The following is a 22857-nucleotide window of genomic DNA, read 5'->3' on the forward strand; positions in this document are numbered from 1 at the left end:
AAAGCCGTTCTGCACTCTCGCCTTGAAGCACAATAATATTAGACCATCAAAAAATTCCAAAATAAAACTATACACACCTAAATGAAAGAGGAGAGGGTGGAGCCACTCTTCAGTTGGATGGAGGTGTGTCCCTTGCCCTGGTTGCTAATCAAAGAAAAACTGAAACCAGGGACTTTAGAGAGAAAAGGGAAAAACTCTCCAACTTAAGGAGAGACAAGCTCTTCTAATAAACTAATAAAAAAAGGTTATATATATTAGCTTCTTTCTCATCAATGTGCACATATTTACACAGAAATTAAGTATACTAGACAAAATTTTCAAAATATGAAAGGCTTAATTGTGTTAATTATGATCTCTCATGGGAAACAAATGGGAGTAACTTTTCCCATTAATTTTGAGTTTTAATTAATCTGTTACTTTCTGCCATCTGAGAGCACTCATGATAAGAGGATGTTTGATTGCCTTGGAAATCTAAGTTTTGTACATAATAAAAATTCTATAAAAACAAGGCTAGGCTGGGGATTGGGGCTTTGCTCACCCCACTAATTTTTTTATGTTTGAGGGCCCAAGTAACATTCAAGTCTGTTTATATTATCAAAAATTTACCCTGCCCCAGTTAATCATTGACGACACATGTAGTGTCGCTGTAGTCTTTTTTCTTTAATATATATATATATATATATATATATATATATATATATTCACTAATAAAATTTCTAATTAATCATTGTTTTACTTCACCTCCTTCCTGCATCTTTCCTGATGATAACTCAAAAAGGGCTTTCTAACGGAGAAAAAAAAAAAGAATAAATGTGAAATAATGAATATTAAATTAAATTTGATCTTTATTATTAATGAAAATTTGGGCAGATGGAAGGTTCCTTTTCTGTTGTTGAGAATATATTCTATTTCTTTAGAACAGCATAAAACCTTGAGTACAAAAGAGTCTTAATTAGATGCAGTAGTAAAGTTAGAACTCCACTTCCACATCTTCCTTTTTTTCTAAATCTTTAATCTTTTGCAACTTTAACTTTACAAGAAGATCATTAGGATCCTAGCTAGACCAATCCCACCCCTATCAAGATCTCAATCCGTAATTTCAAAGAAGAAGAAGAAGAAGAATTAAAACTAAAACTAAAACAAATTAATTTGCCCAATTGCATAATTATTACATATTTATGTATATCTGTAATTATCTTACCAAATGAATGTGCAAGTTAATTAATTCAGAGGGTGTCATCGTCTTCTCTTCTAGCTTTCTTCATCTTCTGATACAAATCTGCAAGAATAGGCCTAGGAAATAGAGACTCCACTTCTCGAGATAGATCAAGTTGTAGACTTCTTCGTACATTTGATGGTGATGCTTTTCTTTTAGCAGGTATTACAGGCCTGGGTTTTCTTGGTGCAGGCGGGCATTGTTTGGTCGCTGAGATTTTGTGATCCAAACTTGTTGGAGTTTTGAATCCATTATTATCGTCATCATCATCATCCGTTGCCTTCACTTCTCCTAAAGATATCAGCCTTGAAAAATCTCCAGTCTTGCGTTCTTCTCCATCTTCTTCTGTCTCATTATTTCCATCTTTGTCATCTTCTTCTTCTTGTTGATTGCGCCATTGAAGAGGAATAATCCCATTTTCATTAGAACTTTCTGATAAGGCAGTAAATTCTAAAGTGGATCTCTGCAAGAGCTTGAATTCGATATCTTCTTTATTTTCTTTGACTAGATGCAACTCTGAATTCGACGACATAGCTGTTAGGAAGGAAAATTTATCAAAATCTGAGCACATGAATCAATGGTAACTATCTGAACTTAAAGAAGAGGAACAAAGAAAAAAAATACACAGAGATCGATTGTGATGAGGAAGCTAATCAGAGGAAGGAAGGACAAGATGGGTTCTTGTTACAAAGATCCTACATGGGCTAGAATTATTTTTTCAGAGATTCTTGATGAGATTTGCAGTTTTTTTTCTGCACTCACGGTGTGTCTGAGAGAGAGAGAGAGAGAGAGAGAAAGAAAGAGAGAGGAAACGGTTTATAGGTGAGCTTGTGGAGAAAGAGATTGAGAGAGTTCATGTACATCGGATCCTTCGCCAAGTAGGCATTGAAAGCATCCACATATTCACTAACTGTTCTTACGCTGTGTGTCTGAGTAAGAGAATTTAGAAGCATATAATATCCTGCTTTTTTTTTTTTTTCTTTTTACTCAAGTTTCTACGAACTTTGATGCAATCTATGCACGTGGTTTGCTTCATGGGGACCACTTGGGTGATTTAAGTTTGGAGCTCACTTCCTTTTCATATCATCTCATGATATGGTTTTATTTTTCTCTTATTCTTTGTCTATCTTGCAAGCAACTACCACCATAGCAATTTGACTTTTTATTTCCTTTCTTTTTTTATTTTAATCCCTTGATGTTGATCGATTTCAGTTTCAAAGTTGTAGAAAGTGGGAATCTTTAAGTTCGTTTACTCTGTGACCCAACACATCAATTTTTGTTTTTCATTAGGGAATCACGAGAGTGAGTTGTTAAATTCGTCTGGTGACCTTTGAAAAAAAAAATCGTCTGGTGGCTGAGATGCTTTTAATTATTGGATTAATTTAAAGTAGATAAATGATAAATAATATGTAATTATTCCATGTTAAATGTGATTATATATAATTTTAAAATAAAAAATTAATAAATTTTATTGAATAATATTAGAGTATTTCTAAATGTATCAAATTAAAAATTTAATTCTCAATAAAAAAATTAATTAATTGAATATATATTACAAATCTATAATAAATAAAATTTCAACTCATAGTTTTGAATAATTATGACTGGTATCCTTTAATGAATGAGTTTTAGTCTCTTTAATTATCTATTTTAAAATAGTTCGCTTTTATAGTAAGAAGGAAGATGACTGTTTTTCATTGTGTAGCCCATTAATTATTATTCGATTAATTGAACTTTCATTAAATCTAAAAATTCTTTTTTTAAACGGATTTGAGATATGGTCATTTCAAAGTAAATATTGATTTGAATTACTCATTAAAACATTATAAATAAATGTTTAATTTGTGAATTACAAGTCGTTTTTAGATCAAAATATTTTTATAAAAGTTAACATTTATTAAATTAAATTTTCGATTAATTTAGTTAATTAAAATAAGTTATGAAGTCAAACTAAAAAGTATTTGGCTTAACTTATGAAAATCAATTTATAAGTAACTAGTACTTGTATTTTAATTTGGATTTACGAATATTTAAAATTTTAAGCAGTATGTGTTTAGTTTAAGTGTTTATAAATGACTGATAAATAATTAATATGTTAAGTGAAAATAGTTTCTAAATACATATATTATTATGATGACTAAAAACATAATAAATGAGATTCATGATTAAATTTTAAAAAGTAAATAAGGATAACAAAATAAAATATTTGATCAAACTAGTTTATAAGTGCATGACTTATAAGCACTAAAATGAAAAATTAAGCTCCCAGCTTATCTTTTTTAGCTTATAAATTTAATTTATAAGTTTAAAAATTATTATAAACAAACATGTCAACTCATATTTAGAGCTTATAAATTAGTTTAATTAACTTATATATTAGGACAAGTACCTTCTTAATCTTTAAATTTTTTAAATATTTTAAATTTTATTTAAATTATAATAAATTATGAATCACTTTAGATCATACCAATTTAGATAAAATTAATAGATGGAATGAAAATTTACCACCTATAAGAAAAATCTTTTTGGTATACATTCATGGGTTATTATTTATGAATCATGCAATGATAATTATATGGTTTCCCAACTTGAAATTATTATTTTGGACAGCATTTATTGATGACAATATGATTTACAGACTGCCAAATAATTCAATTGATATAAGCAATTAGTGAAAGTAGTTATTAATTGAATTTTTGGAAGATCTTTTATTAATTCAAAATAATAATGTCCATGTGTTATCATGATTTAGCACACAATATCGTGCTAGTGTACCCAAAAGGATTTTCTTTAAATAAATATATATATATATATATATATATTCATAACATGTTTTTTTAGAAATATTAGGCATAACATTTGAAGTTTACAATTTGATGCTTAAACAATTGAACCATTTTCAATACAACTAATTTCTCAAATTTTAGTTATGGCATGACAAGCATAATAATTACATAATTTAATTTGACACTTGAATGACACAATTGAATCTTATATTAATTAAAATTTTCCTTTTTAATCAATCATTTAAAAATAAATTTAAGATTTATAATTTTTTCAGGAGAAATTTTTTAAAATAATCTTGTACTTTATTTTTTTTTAAATTACATCCTATACTAAATAAATTGTCAATTAAATTTTATATTTTTAATTTTTTTTAATTATAAATTATTATTGGTGTCATGTGGCAACTATCGTTGGAGTGACATGATTGGTGATGTGGCATCTACGTTAATAAATTAATGACCTAGTTGACGGGAGATTAGAATTAGCAAGTGTTAAAAGTATATAATTTAAATAGTAATTTATTTAATATATAGTATAACTGTAATAATTATAAATATAAAGTTATAAGTATTAAAATAAAAAATTAAATCCCTCAGCTTATTTTTTTAACTTATAAACTTAATTTAAAAATTTAAAAATTATTAAAAGTAAATAAATTAATTTATTTTTAAAATTTATAAATTAATTTGATAAACTCCCTTTAATTCAATTAGTCTATTTATTACCTTTAGAAACTCTGCATTAATAATAAATATACTAATTAATAAATTTAGATTTCATTATATTATTATTATTATAAAATTTCAAATTCAAATTCAAATCTGAAACCAATTAAAAAAAAAAAATCAGGTCCTATATCATATTTACAATTCAGTTTTCAAGATGGTGCATGTGGCCTTACCCAGCAGCTGGGACCATAATAAAGAGATGTATAGTGTGTGATAAAAGCTAGATGGTAGGCTCCACTTGTCTATCAGTTTAATATAGCGTACGGGAAAGCAACTAAGCAACCAATATGTTGAGGGAGAGAGCCAGATCTAGGCCGAAGAAAATTAGTACCTACGATGTGCGTGCGTACTTGTTTTGCTGTTCATCCTCTCATTATTAAACCCTTGCATATAAACAAACAAAAAATTGGTGTCTATAAGATATTTATTAGCAAAATTGGCTATTTTAATTCCACTGGTCATATGAAAATAGATAGAGTATCTATAGCTCTAATCCCCTGATATTAGTTAAAAATTTAATCAAACTAATTTCAAACTCATAATTATTATCTAAAAAAAAATTTGAATTCGTTTAATTTATATATTTTAATTAATAATTTATAAAAAAATTATTTATTATTAATAAATTATATTTTAAAATTTTAATAATTTTATAAATATTTAAATTTTATTTTGTTTAAAATTGAATATATAAAAATTTATAAATATTTACTAAAAAAAATTAAAAAAATAACTACAAAAATTACTGATTAAATATATCTATATTTCGTTGATAATTAGGATTATTTCGAATTATCAATGAAATTTTTTCCTTCACAAATTTTAGCTTAGATAATTTTTATCAATAAAAGAAATATTATCGCTAAATTTACCAATGAATTATTCATATGTAAATTAGGATTTTTTTTGTAAGTAATTTCATGGAGGATCGTACGCTTATAAATTATCGACTATTTACTGCCAACACTTTTCATTGGTAATTACCAAGATAATAAATTATGTAATTACCAACGACAATAAATTATCATAGGTAATTACCAGTGCCAACTTTTCGTAGATAATTTTTATTCCATATTTTTAATTAAATTTTTTACTTTTAATTTAATTTATTTTTAGTTTATAAAATTTTTTTTTATTATTTTTTAAATTAAATGTTAAATATTAAAAATTAGCTATTTTAATTTAAATGTAAAATTAATTTTTAACTTGTTAAGATTTAAATGAATTTAAAAAAAATGACTAGTTAGACTAAAGTAGGCCTCACATAGTGGCTATGTCACAATTGTCATATGTTTGAGGAGTGACTTTCATTTTATAGAGAAACCAACTCATCTCTAATTTATTAAAAAATGATGTAAAAATTTCATATTTTTTTATAATTTACCAATGAATCATCGATAAAATTGATATTTGTTGGTAAATATCAACGGCATTTTCATAGGTAAAATTTTTACAACTTTTTAAAATTTATTTTTCTATTTTTCTTCTTAGTATTACCGATTAAATATGGTTCATTGATAATTACTAACGAAAAATTTTTATAAGTAAGCTTTTTAATTTTTTTATCTATTTTTTTTTCTTAATAATATCGATTAAATACTTTTTTTTAAGTAATTATCGATAAAAAATTTTCGTAGGTAAAATTTTTAAAATTTTTTTAATTTCTTTTTATTTTATGGTTCATTGATAATTAGTGAGAAAACTTTTCATAGATAAGCCTTTTAAATTTTTCCTTTCTATTTTATTCTTCATATTACCGATCAAATACGATTCGTTAGTAATTATCGATAATAAATTTTTGTATGTAATTTATTTTAAAATTTTATTTCTATTTTCTTCTTAATATTACCGATAAAAAATAAGTTCATTGGTAATTACCGATGAAAAATTTTTGTAAGTAATTTATTTTAATTTTTTTTATTTTTTTTTTAATATTATTGACCAATACGAGTTTATTGGTAATTATTGGTAACAAATTTTATAGGTAAATTTTTTTAAGCTTTTTAATTTTTTTTTTATTTTTTTCTTAATATTACCAACAAAAACGAGTTCGTTGATAATTATCGACCTAAAATTTTCATAAGTAATTTATTTTAAAATTTTATTTTTTTATTTTTTTAATATTACTAAAAAATGAATTTATTGGTAATTACCAATGAAAAAGTTTCGTAGGTAAAATTTTTTAATTTTTTTAATTTTTAATTTTCTTTTTTAATATTACCAATTAAATATAAGTTCGTCGATAATTACCAACAAATCTTCTTCTCGGTATATTTTTTATTCAGACACTATTGCTGCTAATATTAGGTGTCACTTTTACATATTAAATTACGCTGTCGGCAAAGAATCTGTCAATAATCGATCAGTAAGTTCATCGATACAAATTGATTTAAATTTTATTTCTTTTGGCTTTCCTTTTTTGTTGGTAAAGTATTAGTAAATTGTTGATAAATTACTAATGAAATTCTATGATCGGTAATTTTCATAACTATTCTTAAAATTTCTTATAGTTATTATTAAAGAAAACATGTATTTTATATTTAATTAAGTATTTATATTAATATTTTTGATAATGAAAATTCAACATGTAAAATCTAAACCCATCACAAATATTATTTTTTAAATTTGAACCCATACTAAATCTGATTGTATACTATTAAATCAATTCTATTAGAACATAATCAAATCAAATATCCATAAAAATCTAATCCGTTGCCGTTTACTTGTAACGTTTGTTGCACATCATCGATCATACCCTTTTATTTATATATATATACATCGGTCATACCCTTTTATTTATATATATATAAAGTCACATTTCTTGAAAAGTCATTTTTTAGTAAATATATTTAAAGAGTAGTGCACTTCTCAATAAATAAGTCTTTTCAAATAAAACAAGGCATATTTTTATTTCGAGGTTGAAATTAATGTATTTTGTTTTTATTTTAATCGGGTATTTGGAATTAGGTGATGTGTAGATTGAAGAGCTTGGGATTCCTGAGATTTGGTGAATGTCCAGATTTTATCTACCTGCTGCTAATGCCATTTCAAACGATCCTATCAATTAGCATCTAGCATACGCAAAACTATGTAAAACTGCGCAGGTGATTATCTCGCGAGAAATAGAAATTGAAGAGAAAAAGCGGAAGATGGTTTCTGTACTGTTATATACAAATGCGACGCAGACGCTGGCGTTGGGAGTGCATGGTTTTCATCATCAGGAGCATGAGAATACAACTTGTAGATTGCGTGTAAATGACGGCCCAATATTCAATTGCCAGCGCTACAATAGATCAGATTCCTTCATGTGATTGGAAGATGTTCAATTACTTTTGGTTAATTAATACTTAAAATTATTATTTAAAATTATTATTTAGTCCACTGTTTTTATAAAACTACCTATTTAACACCTTATTTTAAAAAATTCACTAATTAGTCTAACATTTTTATTTCTCTAATTATTTTAAGCATTAATAAAAAATATTTTTTTAATTAAAAAAATTAAGTAATTTTTAAAGAAAGTGACTTCCCTTTTTTGAAAAGAGAAAACCATTCTCTATATTTTGATAATCTCGTTAAAATGTAAACATATTTTTATATGGATGACAGAAATATATATCATTAATTTAATATTATAATTAAATAATAAAAAATATTTTAATGAAAAATATTGAGCTTTAATTTTTTTTTTATAAGGATAAACTATAATTTAGTCTCTGAAATTTATTAGAATTAACGATAATTTAGTTAGAATTTTAATGATAGTAACTAATTTATATGATTATTAAAATGTTAAGTATTAAATTACTTAGTTTTAAAATTATTAAGATTAAATCATATGTTTAATCAAATATTAGAGATTAAATTATAATTTATTTTTATTTGAAGTAAAAAAATTAAATAATTAATTTTGTTGAAATAGAATGATTAAATAGTAATTTTTCTTAATTACTATTAATTGGGTAGAAAGTATCTGAGAGAATAATAGGAAACACAGAGTCTGATGAGGCATAATTGCATGTAATGGTGGGTTTGGTGGGGTTCCATTGGCAACCATGATGTCCCCATGTCTCACAATCATCTCCCCCAATTTCAACTTCTGCTTCTGCCCCTACTGCAACCCCACAAAAACAAATCTCCACTTATATATATATATATATATATATATATAATCTTTGGTTTTTTCCATGTTTTTATTATAATAAGGCTGACACCCAAGTTCCATCTTCTTATGTTGGTGTAAACTACAGAAATTTATGAAAAGAGGATATGATTTGTACCGTATTTGATATACAATGTCATTTAATTATTTGTTTTTGAATTTTTGTTTAGTTTTATTTTTAATATAATTAATTTTAACTACGATTTAAATTCAAGGCTTCAAAATTATGATTTCAACATTAATGAATTAAAGTTTATTAATATTTTTATTTAATTTTATTTACAGCAATTGAATTGTCATTAAATTTTGATATAATCCTTAACATAATGTTTAATTTAATAAAATTATTTAATTTTATTATAGCGAAATTTTAATGTGAAGGATAAATGACATGTGAGATAAAAAGACGGCCTGAATTTTTGTTATTTATCGCTGGACGTTTCTTTTTTTAGGTCACTATCGCTCTCTGGTGTCTATGAGTGATTTATTATTATTATTATTATTATTATTATTATTATTATTATGTTTTGGCTACTTTTCATGTATTAAGATTAAATCTTATTTTTAGGCAATTTTAGGATTCACACTCTCCCATATTAACATAATATATTTAAGATAAATAATTTTAAAACACTCTCAACGAAGTCAAATGTTGATTAATGAAAAAAAGGAAACTCTCATCTTTATTAACTATACTAATCCTATTGGGTAACAAAAAAGTTTATTGATAAAAATAAAGAGAATTTATTCTTACACTTATGGTTAGAGATATTACAATATATATGTTTTTAAATTAAATTGAATATTTTTTACACTATTGAAGAAAATGGTTTAAAATTTAAATTTATATGTAAAAATCTGAATTTTATTCCTTTAAATTAAATAATAAATATTATAATTCTTTTTATTATTATTGCATTCATTATTAAATTTTTGAAATCAATAAATCTATTCTAAATATATTAGTTTTACTTTATCCTATTAGTATTGGAGTAATTGATGCTTTTGATATAAAAAAGAACTTTTGTAAATATTATTTCAATAAATTATGAATAATAATATTTTGGTTGAAATTTTATTGTTACAAAATATTAATTTATTTAAAATGTTATTTTAAATTGATGTTAGTATTATTAATTGAATTTTAATATATTGGATTAGAATTGCACTTAATTGATAGAACTTTGAAAAGTTAAGGGACTTATTGTAAAAAATTGCCCAATCACGTGCAGCCAGTCCGTTCTCCCTTTTCTCTTTCTTTCCCAGTCCCTTTCTCTTGCAGCTCCTTCCATCCGAAACCCCTTCCCCCCTCTTTCCTCTTTGTCCGGTGACACCTAGCAACTGGCAAAGCTCCAGTCGACTTCAGCGTGATCAGGCGACCACCAATAGGTAAGGAACGACAGTGGATGAAGGTGAAAGTGGTGGGAAAATGAGGAGAGAGAGGGCAATGGCTCATGAGCTTCAAATGTCATTTTCCAGCGATTCCGGCGGCTGTTCGGTGCAAAGTTATTAGTGCTGGAATCCTTGAGTTTTCTGACGAAGGAGAAAAGAGAGAAACAATAACTTACAATGGATGATACATTATGATCCGAATGGGTATGGTAACATTCAACACCTGTAAAACACCCATATATATACACACACTTAGGTTAAATACCTAGCTGAAATTGTCATTACATCACGACGAGCTAAGACTAAGGCCTGAAAATCACACTAAAGGAATATTAACTAAGCACCAAGAAATATAGGTAAACATCAACAACAAGTAACATTCAGGTCCTTTGGATTGGGAGCTGAAAGAAACCCGGACTAAGAGTCAGGACGCTAAAAGCACCCAGACTTTAGTTAAGAGGGGTCAAAGGGTCTAAGTACCTTACTTGTCAAGTGCCTCAAAGTCGAGAATATCAAATTAGTCAGATTAAAGGTATGGCTGACCTCCCAAGCTAATCCTGATGTACAAGGCATCTTTAACTGTTGAAATCATCATAGTTAACGTCAACCCAAGAGGATACATCAGGAATCAGAATGGGATCGGTCCTCGATATGCTTGCATTCTAAAAAGTAGAAGTGAAATCATTCCTATAAATAAATGAGTCTAGTACACGCGCCCTACCAAAACGAGTCTGGTGGATGACCTACTGGGCTAACTTACTAATTGGTCATCCTTTGCCCAATGTATCAGGATTGTTAGAAGGACAAGGACCTTGATTTCACTGAAAGATAAATATCCTTCAGTCAGACAGCACTTTTACGGGGGCTTTATACGTGTTGGACTCACATTGGTTTTCTAACTCTATAAATAAGGATCACCTTCCAATGGGATATTCAAATCTGAGAAAACTTAGCCTACATTATGTCCCAGTAAATGCCCTCTTAGAACAAAGTCACCCGAGTACTAGTAGTGGTTAAAACTATTAAGTCAAACCAAAGTCCTCCAACCCTCCTCCTTATGCGAAGACCCTCAAACACGTGTCTTCATCCCACGAGCTTATCAACTCTTAAGTTATCAAATTAGCACCATCTGTGGGAATGAAGCAAGTTCCCAAGGTCCTCAAAAATTCCTTTACTACTTACCCATTGAGATCCACATGGCAAACCAAGAAAGCTCTTTCCTCGATCAAATGGCCGCGGGTCAGAATGCCAACTCCACTGACCCACCGCCTTCATCCTAACACCTATTGGCAATCCTAAACTTCTGGGCTTCCTTATTTGGAACTCCATCTGTCAACGCAACATCATCCTCCAATCCCACTCTCCCTACACCTGCCAATAATGACCTCCAAATGATGTCCCTCCAAATGTCACAAATGAATGCCTAGTTGATTCAGGCAATGCAACAAAGATGGTTGATTCCTCCTTATGTGCCAACGTTGGAGATACGAGTACCACTAGGAGAAGTGTTGCAAAGAAGACCGAGTCCATTGGAGATAATAAGATCGAAGCAAGAGGAGTTGACGAAAAGTTATAAAAGTTGCTAGCGTAGGTCCGAGACAAATTTAAAACCAAAAGAAGGATCCAACCACATGCATCTAAAGACTGCTTCCCCATTCTCGGTAAAAATTCAAAAAAAAGTCATCCCGAAGAAATTCATAATGCCTCCTATGACTCCCTACGATGGTGTGGGAAATATGAGGGATCATGTCATCAACTATAAAACTTTCATGTAGTTACAGAACCACTCAGATGCATTGTTATGCAAAGTGTTTTCGACCATTCTAATGGGAGCAGCTCAGACCTTGCTCCATAACCTCGAATAAGGAATAATTAACTTTTTTCCTGATTTAGCTAATGCTTTTATAGGCAGGTTCATAGCCACTCTACTAGCTCTGCGTAGGACGAGCTACCTAGAGACTGTCAAGCAAAGAAGGGATGAAATGTTAAGGGAGTATACAGTGAAGGAGCGGAAGCATGAAAAATATAAATTTAGATCATTGAATTCCAAAATTTTTTATTTAGGGTGACATGCATCATGCAAGATTCATTTTTATCCAATTGATTTCAATAATAAACAGCATATTAAAACTCTTTTAATATATTTTTGGATATATATTTGCCATTTAAGATTTTAGAATTAACAAATTAATTCATTAGAACCCTAGATTAGATCAAGAATAAGTGCACTAACTTTTTTGATGCACTGCAGTGTGTTTGGCACCTTTAGGATGCGCCTAGGACACCAGATGTTGTCCCTCTAGCTTGTCCACACTAAGATTACCATTGGCAGCCCCTTGAACAACTTCTCAAGCCTTTCCAATCAATTAGAAATTCAGGTTTTGCTATTTGAGAGATTACAGATGTATACAGGATACAAAAAACGATTTCTAGTATTTTTAATTCAAGAGATTGTTGGCAAATCTCTTTGAATTGTTGAAAGATGAAGAAGAAGAGAGGAAGAGGTAACCAAGGGTGGCGGTACCAAAGAGAGAATGAGCATATTATTGTTTTTTTTTTTCTTTTCATCATTTTCCTTATATAGCTAGGTCACCACTTAAAACCCTTACCACATGTCACATTTTGATTGACTCTAGGTTTAATTGACCCAATCACATTGTGCCAAGTGTCAAACCTATATTTAATATTGACTTTGATCATCTTACATGAATAAAAGATAAATGGCAAGCTTATGTGTAGTGCCATGTGTCAGCATCTCATGGTGCCACATGTCACTATGTGGAATGACCAAAATATCTCTGTGTCTTAATTTTGAGTTCTCAACCCAAAATGATTATTTCTCTTCTTCTAATCAATTTATATTAAATATAAATAAATTAATTAATCTCTATTAATTAATTTCTTATAATAAAATTCATATTTAAGCACTTTAAATATAAATTTAACTTATACTATACATCCAATAACCTAGATTTTGTTTGAAGTCATGCTAGGGACTTTGCAATCTAATTGCAAGCCAAACCTATTTATTAATCAATTAAACTCTTTTTTAATTAATTAATTAAATCATATTTAATTTGATGATTACTTGTGTGACTTACTAGGCTCATCACTAATTGGCAATGAGACATGATATTAACTCTTAATATCACTAGAACTCTTTTTTACCATAAATGATTTCTCTAAATCATTTTATCCAACTCATAGACTATGGTTAACACCTAGCATAGCATGCCATAGCCACCCAATCAGTAATAAGGTTTACCTTAAATGAACCTATAATCATATGTTACCATGCACTAGAATCTCTCTGTTACAAAATCCCAATTTGAGCTGGAGTCATGGTTTATGTCAAACCCCATTTGCTATGAATATTATGTTCTCTTTTAATTCCAGTTCTTAATTAAAAAGATTTTCTCATCAGAAACTCTTTTCTGATTAAATCTATCTGCTCTGGCCAGGAACTTGAAACATCAAGAACAATTAAATGAACATAGGATTTTATCCCTATTTACTTAGGGTAACAGATTCCATCTTGATCAACACCTACCTCTGTATATAACTAGTAGGAGCCAACACATGCCCATATACCCATGCACAGTATAAGTATGAAAGCAGTATCAAACTCAAGCCACCTATATACAAGATAACTGTGCTATCTCAGGTCTAAAGATTATATGCACTGATATGACTTATGACAATACATTGACAATAGTAAACTCTATGTGCTTGTCATAAATGTCACTGGTTCGGCCTACTTATCATGTATAAGTGCCTATCATATTTGTTATATGGCATGAGACTCATCATTTCATCTTATTTATATCTCATATAAATAACTTGGAAATAAACATGATTACAATCTTTTTAGATAAGTCATGTCCTTATTGTGAAGTATCCTCGATTGTGAACCAATTTATGATACTTTATTCTAGAAATACTGTCACTTATATTCTTAACAACTTAAGAATAGAATTTCTAATAAAATATTAATGGACATTTTCTATTACACATAAATATATTATGTAAACGGAAAAGTGAAAATGCATTTTATTAATAAAAACATGTACAAGATACATACTAAATGATATACTCTAGGGCATACTACTAACATATAGCTCAATTTAATTCCAAATGTCACATCTTACCGCTCTGTAAGGCATAACATGAGTATACCTAATGAATAACCAAACTTCACCTATCGATAACCCATTAAATATACTACAAAGGGATTTTAACTAATTTCTATTCATTTTAAAGGGTAAGGTAATGTTGAATAATTATTAAAAAGTCTATAATTGAAGTTTATGTCATGAGCTAAAATTTTGATTAATTCGATATTGCAAAAATTTTACAGAAATTTCGACAGAGTGCTAGCTAAAAATCGAGAAAATAATTCTTCAAAATCTGTTAAAAACACTCCCAATATATATAATATCCATAACTCCATTTAAATCAACACAAGTTCAAGCAATCTCAATATCATTTAATTCAGTTCAATTTATATATAAAATCCTTAATTCAAGAAAAAGAGAACAAAATAATATTATTACAAATTTTATTATACATTTATCCATTATCATATTTATATTTACCCCAAAAAATAACTTAATGTAAATTATAATTTTAATTAGGTCATGCTTTAGTCATCATGATGTCATAATTCATTATAAAAATTGAATTTTTTTTTCTTTTCCTTTCTTCCACTATCCTCTTCACTTTTAATATATTTTTCAATATTTTAATTTTACACATTTTAATGGACATTTGAGCCAAAAGTTACTTCTAAGAGTGAATTGACTAAAATGCCCCTTATCAAGTCTGATCAATTTTTCTAATAGCACTAGGTTACTTCCTGAATTCTGATTCAATTATTTGAACTTGTCCTCTATTCATTTTTGTGATTTTCACATTATCATTAGTTTCACAATTATCCTTATGCCTGAGGTGTCATAGGGTCTCACACGAATTTAGGGTAGCAATTGAGCTCGCAGTTACTTTTCGGGTCGGTCACCCATCACCGTGACCTTGGCTCATTTAACCGATTATGCTTTGTTTTTCTTATTTCCATATCACCTTCATATGATTTCTATTAATTTTTATTTATGGCTTTTCTAGATGACACAGATAGAGTTCTAGACATCCTTACTATCCGGACAGACACTAGTCATGGGAACAGTAGAATGTATAGACTACTTAGTATGAGAGTGTTACAATTCTCCCCCCCTTAAAAGAAATTTCATCCCAAAATTTTTACCTGGTTTTAGTCTCTGAATAGTTATGGGTGCTGTCTCCTCATGTCCTCTTCTAGCTCCCAAGTAGCCTCCTGGCCTGAATGATGGTTCCACAGCACCTTGACCAGTGGTATCTGCTTATTCCTCAGCTGCTTCACCTTATATGCCAAGATCTCTATGGGCTCTTCCTCATAAGTGAGGTCTGGATTCATCTCAATTTCTTCTATTAGTAGAACATGAGAGGGGTCTGATCTGTACCTTCTCAACATAGATATATGGAAGACATTATGAATCATTTCTAACTCTGGAGGTAGTGCTAATCTATATGCCAAAGGACCCACTCTTTCTAGAACCTCATATGGTCCGATGAAGTGAGGACTCAGTTTTCCCTTTCTGCTAAATCTCATAATTTTCTTCCAAGGGGAAACCTTGAGGAATACTTTGTCACCCACTGCATACTCAATATCTCTTCTTTTCAGATAAATGTAGGACTTCTAACGATCTGATGTAGCCTTGAGTCTGTTTCTAATAAGCTTTATCTTTTCCTCAGTTTGTTAGACAATTTCTAGGCCAATCAATTTCCTTTCACCCACTTCGTCCCAACACAAAAGAGTTCTGCACTTCCTACCATAGAAAGCTTCATATGGAGGTATCCCAATGCTCGATTGATAGCTATTATTGTAGGCAAATTCAATCAAAGGCAAGTGTGTGATGCCCCTTACCCGTTTACTGTATAGCCGAGCAAGAAGTGCCACATTCGGTGTCGGAGCACCCTATCCTATCTTATCATATCCATTGTGAATTTTTAATATCATTTAAAAACAAGTATTCCAAATGTGGAAATTTTTTTTTTGGATAACTTGTTTCTGTGGAGACCCGGACAGAGCCTCCTCTATTTTATTAGCATCTAGCGGGTTCCACTAATCACTTATTAATATGTTCATATTCATTTCACACATTTCCATATCATATTCTCTTTTATCATATCATTCACAGTTATTTATGAATCTCACAAAGTATCATCTATTGCATTCATATAGAAATTCATAGATAATAAATTACAAGTTTTCATTACAATCTCAAAGTTTAATTATAATCCAAAATGAAATACATCATGTTTTTATGTACAATGAACAAAAAGACAAAATCTAGATATACATGGGCCCTACCAACAAAATAAAAAAGACTGAGGTGACTCTGGACGGTGGCAGATCTGGTCAGAGCTCTATCAGGGCACTACTGGTGCTGCTGTTGCTGCTGCTCGGACTGGTTTCCAATACCTACGCGATGGAAAACCAACGCGCTAAGCATAACGCTTAGTGGTGCATAATTTATAATAACAATAACTAACAACTGAAATAAATAATGGCAATTCATGATTTTCTAGGTCTTTTACATTTTTATTGCACTTTAGAAACAATTAAAATTGTTGGGATTTTTTCTGTTTATTTATTGTATATTAAGTCTTAATTAATCATTATCAGTGCCCAAGAAACCTATAACAAATTATAAAAGCTGGATACATGGGAGTATACTAGTTATTCAACTATATGTCTATCTAGTATATGTCGGTCATGTCAGGCATGAAGCCTGCGGGTAGGCATATAAGCCAGATATAATATTAGGCACAATGGCTAACGGGCAGGCATAAAGCCAGTAGAACAATCATGTTAGACATATTTTATCTGTTAATGATTATCTGCTATCTATAATCCCTAATTAGTATACCAATTGATCCAAACTAAATAAATAGTCTAGGTATACTATGGGTAATTAAATATTATTACTTATTTACTTGAAATATTCATGTCACTTTATAGTGGGAAAATAGGTCCCACATACCCCTTTCATGTGGTTTAGTGTTTAACTGCTTGTTTGGGTTAAACTTATACCATAAGATAATTTATCTCATAAACCTTTATTTAGGTTCAGTTTTTGTGTCTTACCTTTACCTATCCATTTGATCAGCTTGTAGCCACTGTTTGGCCACATTCCTTCATGGAAGTTGTTTATATATATTTTATCTTTATTTTCCCTTTTGAATCATATCAATTTGATTTTTAGAACTCAAGTTATGGTTAGATAACCATAACTGACTCATTTCTAGATTCTGGTTCCTTAACTAGGTAGCTTTTAGACTTACAGTTACCTAATTAATGGAACATGTTGCAGTCACTTTTAGATATTATGATCTTCATATAAATTGTTTTCCTATGGCTTATGATCATTGAGAAATTTGAATCACAATTTTTCAAGTTTTGGGGAATTATTTATGGCCAATTAACTGACCTGGACTCATATATCCTGTGCCAACAGGTGTTCAGTTCAGGTCAGTGATTGCAGGTTACTTTTTGAGATTCTTAAATTCATAATTTGAGAAAGCTTCCTGAAACAAAGTTGTAGCCCTATCTCTTAGGTTTCTGGAAAGGTATGACTCATCCCAATTGGATTTTTCTAGCGGGAGTTATGACTAAAAGACTATTCTGGGGTCAAGTGAAGTTTGATCAGATTCCAGGTTTTGATGCAGTGACTTGTTCTAACTATTTGACCTAGTTCTCTTGATTTTTGGGTGTTGGTCAAAATACCAATTTTGTAGGTCTGTGTCTTGTGGACATATTGCCACTGGTTTCATTACATTTGAGTTCTTGTAGACCAAGTTATGACCATTTTGCTAAAACTAGTCGGGTAAGTTTATGTCCAGCAGTTTCTGGACAACCTAATTCTGGGCAGTTTTGTGACCCAACTTGAGCTAGCAATTTGGTTTAGTTTTGGGCATTTCTGGGTTTAGTAGTCTTCATGAAAATTGTAGCCCTATATCTAAGCTTTCCAATGGTATCAAATTCAGGTCATTTGGACCAGTATAGAGGGAGTTATGACCAAATGAATATGTACTATTCATTTGGTCATTTTCTAGGTTTTGTACAGGGTCATCCAGATTTGGGCAGTGTTTAGGTCAAGTTTTGGACAGAATTTGGGCATGATTTCTTCATAGAAAATGGGCTATTTTGGGTCTAGTTTCACATCCAATTGGCCTCATACCAATTGGAGTCACATAAATTCAGTTATGGTTCATCAAACACACTGGACTCATTGAGTCCCAAACCTGCAGAAAATGGCACTCTCAATATTCAATCTCCTCCAACTTTCTTACTTCAATTTGACATTCAAAGCACTTCTAAATATCATCAATACATCTCAACAATCCCAATTGTAAGGTATAATATAAAAGTACCAAAGTTAGGTCAAACCCTAACTCACAATTTCAATCTCATGAAATCTCAATGCAAATCAACTTTTAATACTTATAAATGCATCAACCAACATCATTAAATCACTTTATATACATTAAAATCATCAAAGACCATCACTTACCATGGGTATCAAAAATTCACTCCCAAAATTTCTCAACAATTTCTTTTAATTTCTTACAAATTTCACCTCTTCTTAACCTTATTTCAAAGATTAATAAAGTGAGAAAGCAAGATTAGGCACTAACCTCTTGTGACCCAACTTCAAACTTCAACTTTTCTTCTTCTTATGGGTATCTAAAGCTTTCTTATGGAGTGAGGAGCATTTTTTATGAGGACGGCTATGGGTTTTAGTGAGGAAATCAGGTGGGATTCAAGCTCAAAGCTTGAACAACAATGGTGGAAAAAGAGAGCAAGGCAGCCGGCTCATGGAGAGAGAAGAAGTGGAGGAAGAAGGTGAAGGCTTGGGGTTGGTAGGATTTGTTTATTATGTCTATATATATTTATATTTTTGTGTACTTAAATTTTTAAAATGTCCATAGATCTTTTTCTTTTCTTTTCTTTTCTTTTCTTTCTCTTTTCTCTTCTTCTTCTTCCTAATTCATTTCATAAATTTAATTTATGTTAATTATTTCATTCTCTCAAATTTTTAATTTAAAATTTAGGTCAAAATTGACCTCTGGGGTGAAATGACCAAAATGCCCTTTATGGTGCATATTGGGTTATTTTTATTATTTTTGTACCAATTAATAAATTATCTTAATTTTATTTTATTTTCTCTAAATTTTTCCTATATTTTCTTAACATTTATTCTAACAATTTATGCCTCCTCACTATAGTTTAAGTGTAGTTCCAGACATTCTGACTGTTTAAACAGACATTAGTCATCGGAACAGTAGAATGTATGGACTACCTACAGTGAGGGCATTACAAGTGTGTATCCTAACTACCTTTAAATTTAATCACACAAGCCGTTAGCATATCCTTCAAGATCTGAATTATCCTCTCAGACTGGCTGTCTGTCTGTGGATGGAATGTAGTATTAAAGTTCAATATAGTTCTTACGACTTTTTGCAAACTACCCCAAAATTTAGAAGTGAACCTTGGATCTTTGTTTGACACAATAGACACGGCACTCCATGAAGTCTCACTACCTCATCGATGTACAGTTTAGCCAATCTGTCCAGGCTATAGTCCATCTTTACTGGCAGAAAGTGAGCAGACTTGGTCAATCTATCCACAATGACCCATACTGCATCATGATTCTTCTGTGTTCTAGGAAGTCCCATAACAAAATCTATCGTAATTCGTTCCTATTTCCACTCGAGAATTGGCAATGGCTATAAAAAAAACCAGCTGACACTTGGTGTTTAGCCTTCACTTGCTAACAAGTTAGGCATTTAGATAAATAATCCATTATGTCTTTCTTCATACCCATCCACCAGTAGTGCTCTTTCACCGTTCTATACATTTTAGTTCCACCAAGATGCATAGCAAAATAATAGTCATGTGCTTCCTTCATAATGATTTGCCTCAATTCCACATCATTTGGAATGCACGCTTTGCCTTGGTGTAACAGTAAGCCATCATCATTCATTGAAAATCCAGGTTTCTTGCCATCCTAAGCTTCTTCCATCAATTTTTGATACTTTTTATCATTTTGTGCTATCGTTTTAATCTGATCAATCAACATTGGCTTCACTTACCAAGTAGCTATGATTTGTCCCTCATTATCTATCTCCATATTAGCATGTAATGCCCTCAACTCGTGCACCATAGACAAAGGAAAAACTCTTAAACTAGCCATAGTCTTGCAACTTAAGGCATCAGCTACCACATTTGCTTTCCCTGGCTAATAGTCTATTAAGTAGTCATAGTCTTTAATCAATTATAGTCTTTGATTAGTTATAGCCACCTCCTTTGTCTCAAATTCAATTCCTTTTGTGTGCCCAGATATTTCAAGCTCTTTTGATCTGTGTAAATGTAGCATTTCTCCCCATACAAATAGTGTCTCCAGATCTTCAGAGCAAATACTATGGCAGTAAGCTCCAAGTCATGTGTAGGGTAGTTTCTACCATGGGTTTTCAGCTAACGTGATGCATAAGCAATGACATTTCGATCTTGTATCAGTACACAGCCTAGCCCATTGTGAGAAGCATCACTGTATACAGTATACTCTTTACCTGATGTAGGTAAAGTCAGGATTGGAGCTTTAGTTAAACATCTTTTCAATTCATCAAAGCTCTGCTGGTATTTATCCATCCACTGAAATTTTACATTTTTTTCGAGTAGTTTGGTTAGTGGAGATGCTAACATGGAGAATCTTTTTACAAAACGGCGGTAGTAACTAGCTAAGCCTAGAAAACTATGAACTTCTGGAACATTTCTGGGTGGCTTCCAATTAAGGATAGCTTCTACCTTGCTGGTATCTATCTTAATGCCTTTAGTTGATACAATGTTCCCTATGAAAGCAATTTCCTTTAGCCAAAATTCACACTTTGACAACTTGGCATATAACTGTTTCTCCCTTAAGGTTTGTAGCACAATCCTTAGGTGCTTATCATGCTCCTCTGCAGTCTTTGAATACACAAAAATGTAATCAATGAATACCACAACAAACTGATCTAAATATGGCCTGAAGATAGTATTCATCAGGTCCATAAAAGTAGCTGGAGTATTAGTCAACCCGAATGGCATTACTAAAAACTCATAGTGGCCATATCGAGTTCTGAAGGCAGTATTAGGAATGCTTTGCTCTTGTATTCTCAACTGGTAATAACCTAATCTCAAATTAATTTGGGAGAACACAGCTACATCCTTCAACTAATCAAACAAGTCATCTATGCGAGGCATGGGTATCTATTCTTTATAGTCACCTTATTCAACTGCTTGTAGTTGATACACAGACATAGAGTACCATCTTTCTTCTTGATAAACAGAACTGGTGCTCCCCAAGGTGACACACTAGGGTGAATGAAGCCCTTGTCAAGCAATTCTTGCAATTGCACCTTCAACTTCTTCAACTCAGCAGGTGTCATTCTATACGGAGTAATGAGATTGGGTCCACACCAAGCATAACCTCTATTTCAAACTGCACTTCTCTTTTCGAAGGTAACCCTGACAATTCTTCAGGAAAAATATCCAGAAAGTCACATACAGTAGAGATATCCCTTAATGTTGGATTCTCTACTTGGGTGTCTATCACGTGGGCCAAGTATGCTTCACACCCCTTTCTAATCATTTTTCTAGCAAGTGCAGCAGAAATAAGGTTTGATAGCAATAACTGCCTCTCCCTATGTATTACCACATCACTATAATAAGGAAGACCAAAAGTGACTATCTTCAATCTATAGTCAATCATTACATGATGCCTGGCTAGCCAATCCATGCCCAAGATGATATCATAATATCAGAAGGACATTTCAATTAAATCAGATAGGAACGTATGTCCTCGGATCACCAAAGGACAATCCTTATACACTCTATTTACCCTGACCTCCTAGCCTAATGGACTAGTTACTAGCATATTAAAGTCCATTTTCACACACAGGATGTCACACCCTACCCCTCTGTAAGGCATAACATGATCCCGTAGTATACCTAATGAATTACCAACTCCGTCTACTGATAATCCATTAAATACACTACAAGGGATTTTAAAAACTTTTCTTACTTCTTTTACAGTGGTCAGCACTATTTACAGGTGTGAAAGACTTTGGTGAACTGAAGTGAAACAACTAACTTATTTGATTTATTTGGAGTATCTGTAAAAATTTTGGCAGAGTGCCATCTGTATTTTGGACAAAACAGTTCTTCAGAAAACCTGTAAAAAGCACTTCAATATATTTTCAAATCTCAACTCCAACATTTTTATCAACACAACACATTTCTCAAGTCAAATCCACAGTGATTTTCAAAGACTAAGATACAAAAATATAACACAATTTTTACAAGCCAAATAACTCATAATTATTTTACAACTTTACTGTACAACTTAAATTTACAATCTCAAAACCAAGAACAAAATATACATACAGTGAATATATATTCTGATTACAAAATACCACATATGGTATACTAACTATACACA

The 22857-nt window shown here is 30.5% G+C and overlaps 1 protein-coding gene across 1 annotated transcript; it reads right to left on the reverse strand.

Moving 5' to 3' along the window:
* Positions 1-931: 931 nt before the first annotated feature.
* LOC110659154 (cyclin-dependent protein kinase inhibitor SMR3-like) lies at positions 932-2163 on the reverse strand. The gene is made up of 2 exons (XM_021817015.2): positions 1841-2163; positions 932-1750 (listed from the first exon to the last, which is right to left on the reverse strand). The coding sequence occupies exon 2, from the start codon at positions 1746-1748 to the stop codon at positions 1227-1229; it is 522 nt and encodes a 173-aa protein (XP_021672707.2). The 5' UTR covers positions 1749-1750; positions 1841-2163; the 3' UTR covers positions 932-1226.
* Between the last annotated feature and the right edge of the window lie 20694 nt (positions 2164-22857).

Source organism: Hevea brasiliensis, chromosome 3 (assembly GCF_030052815.1).
Source record: "Hevea brasiliensis isolate MT/VB/25A 57/8 chromosome 3, ASM3005281v1, whole genome shotgun sequence".
NCBI lineage: Eukaryota > Viridiplantae > Streptophyta > Magnoliopsida > Malpighiales > Euphorbiaceae > Hevea > Hevea brasiliensis.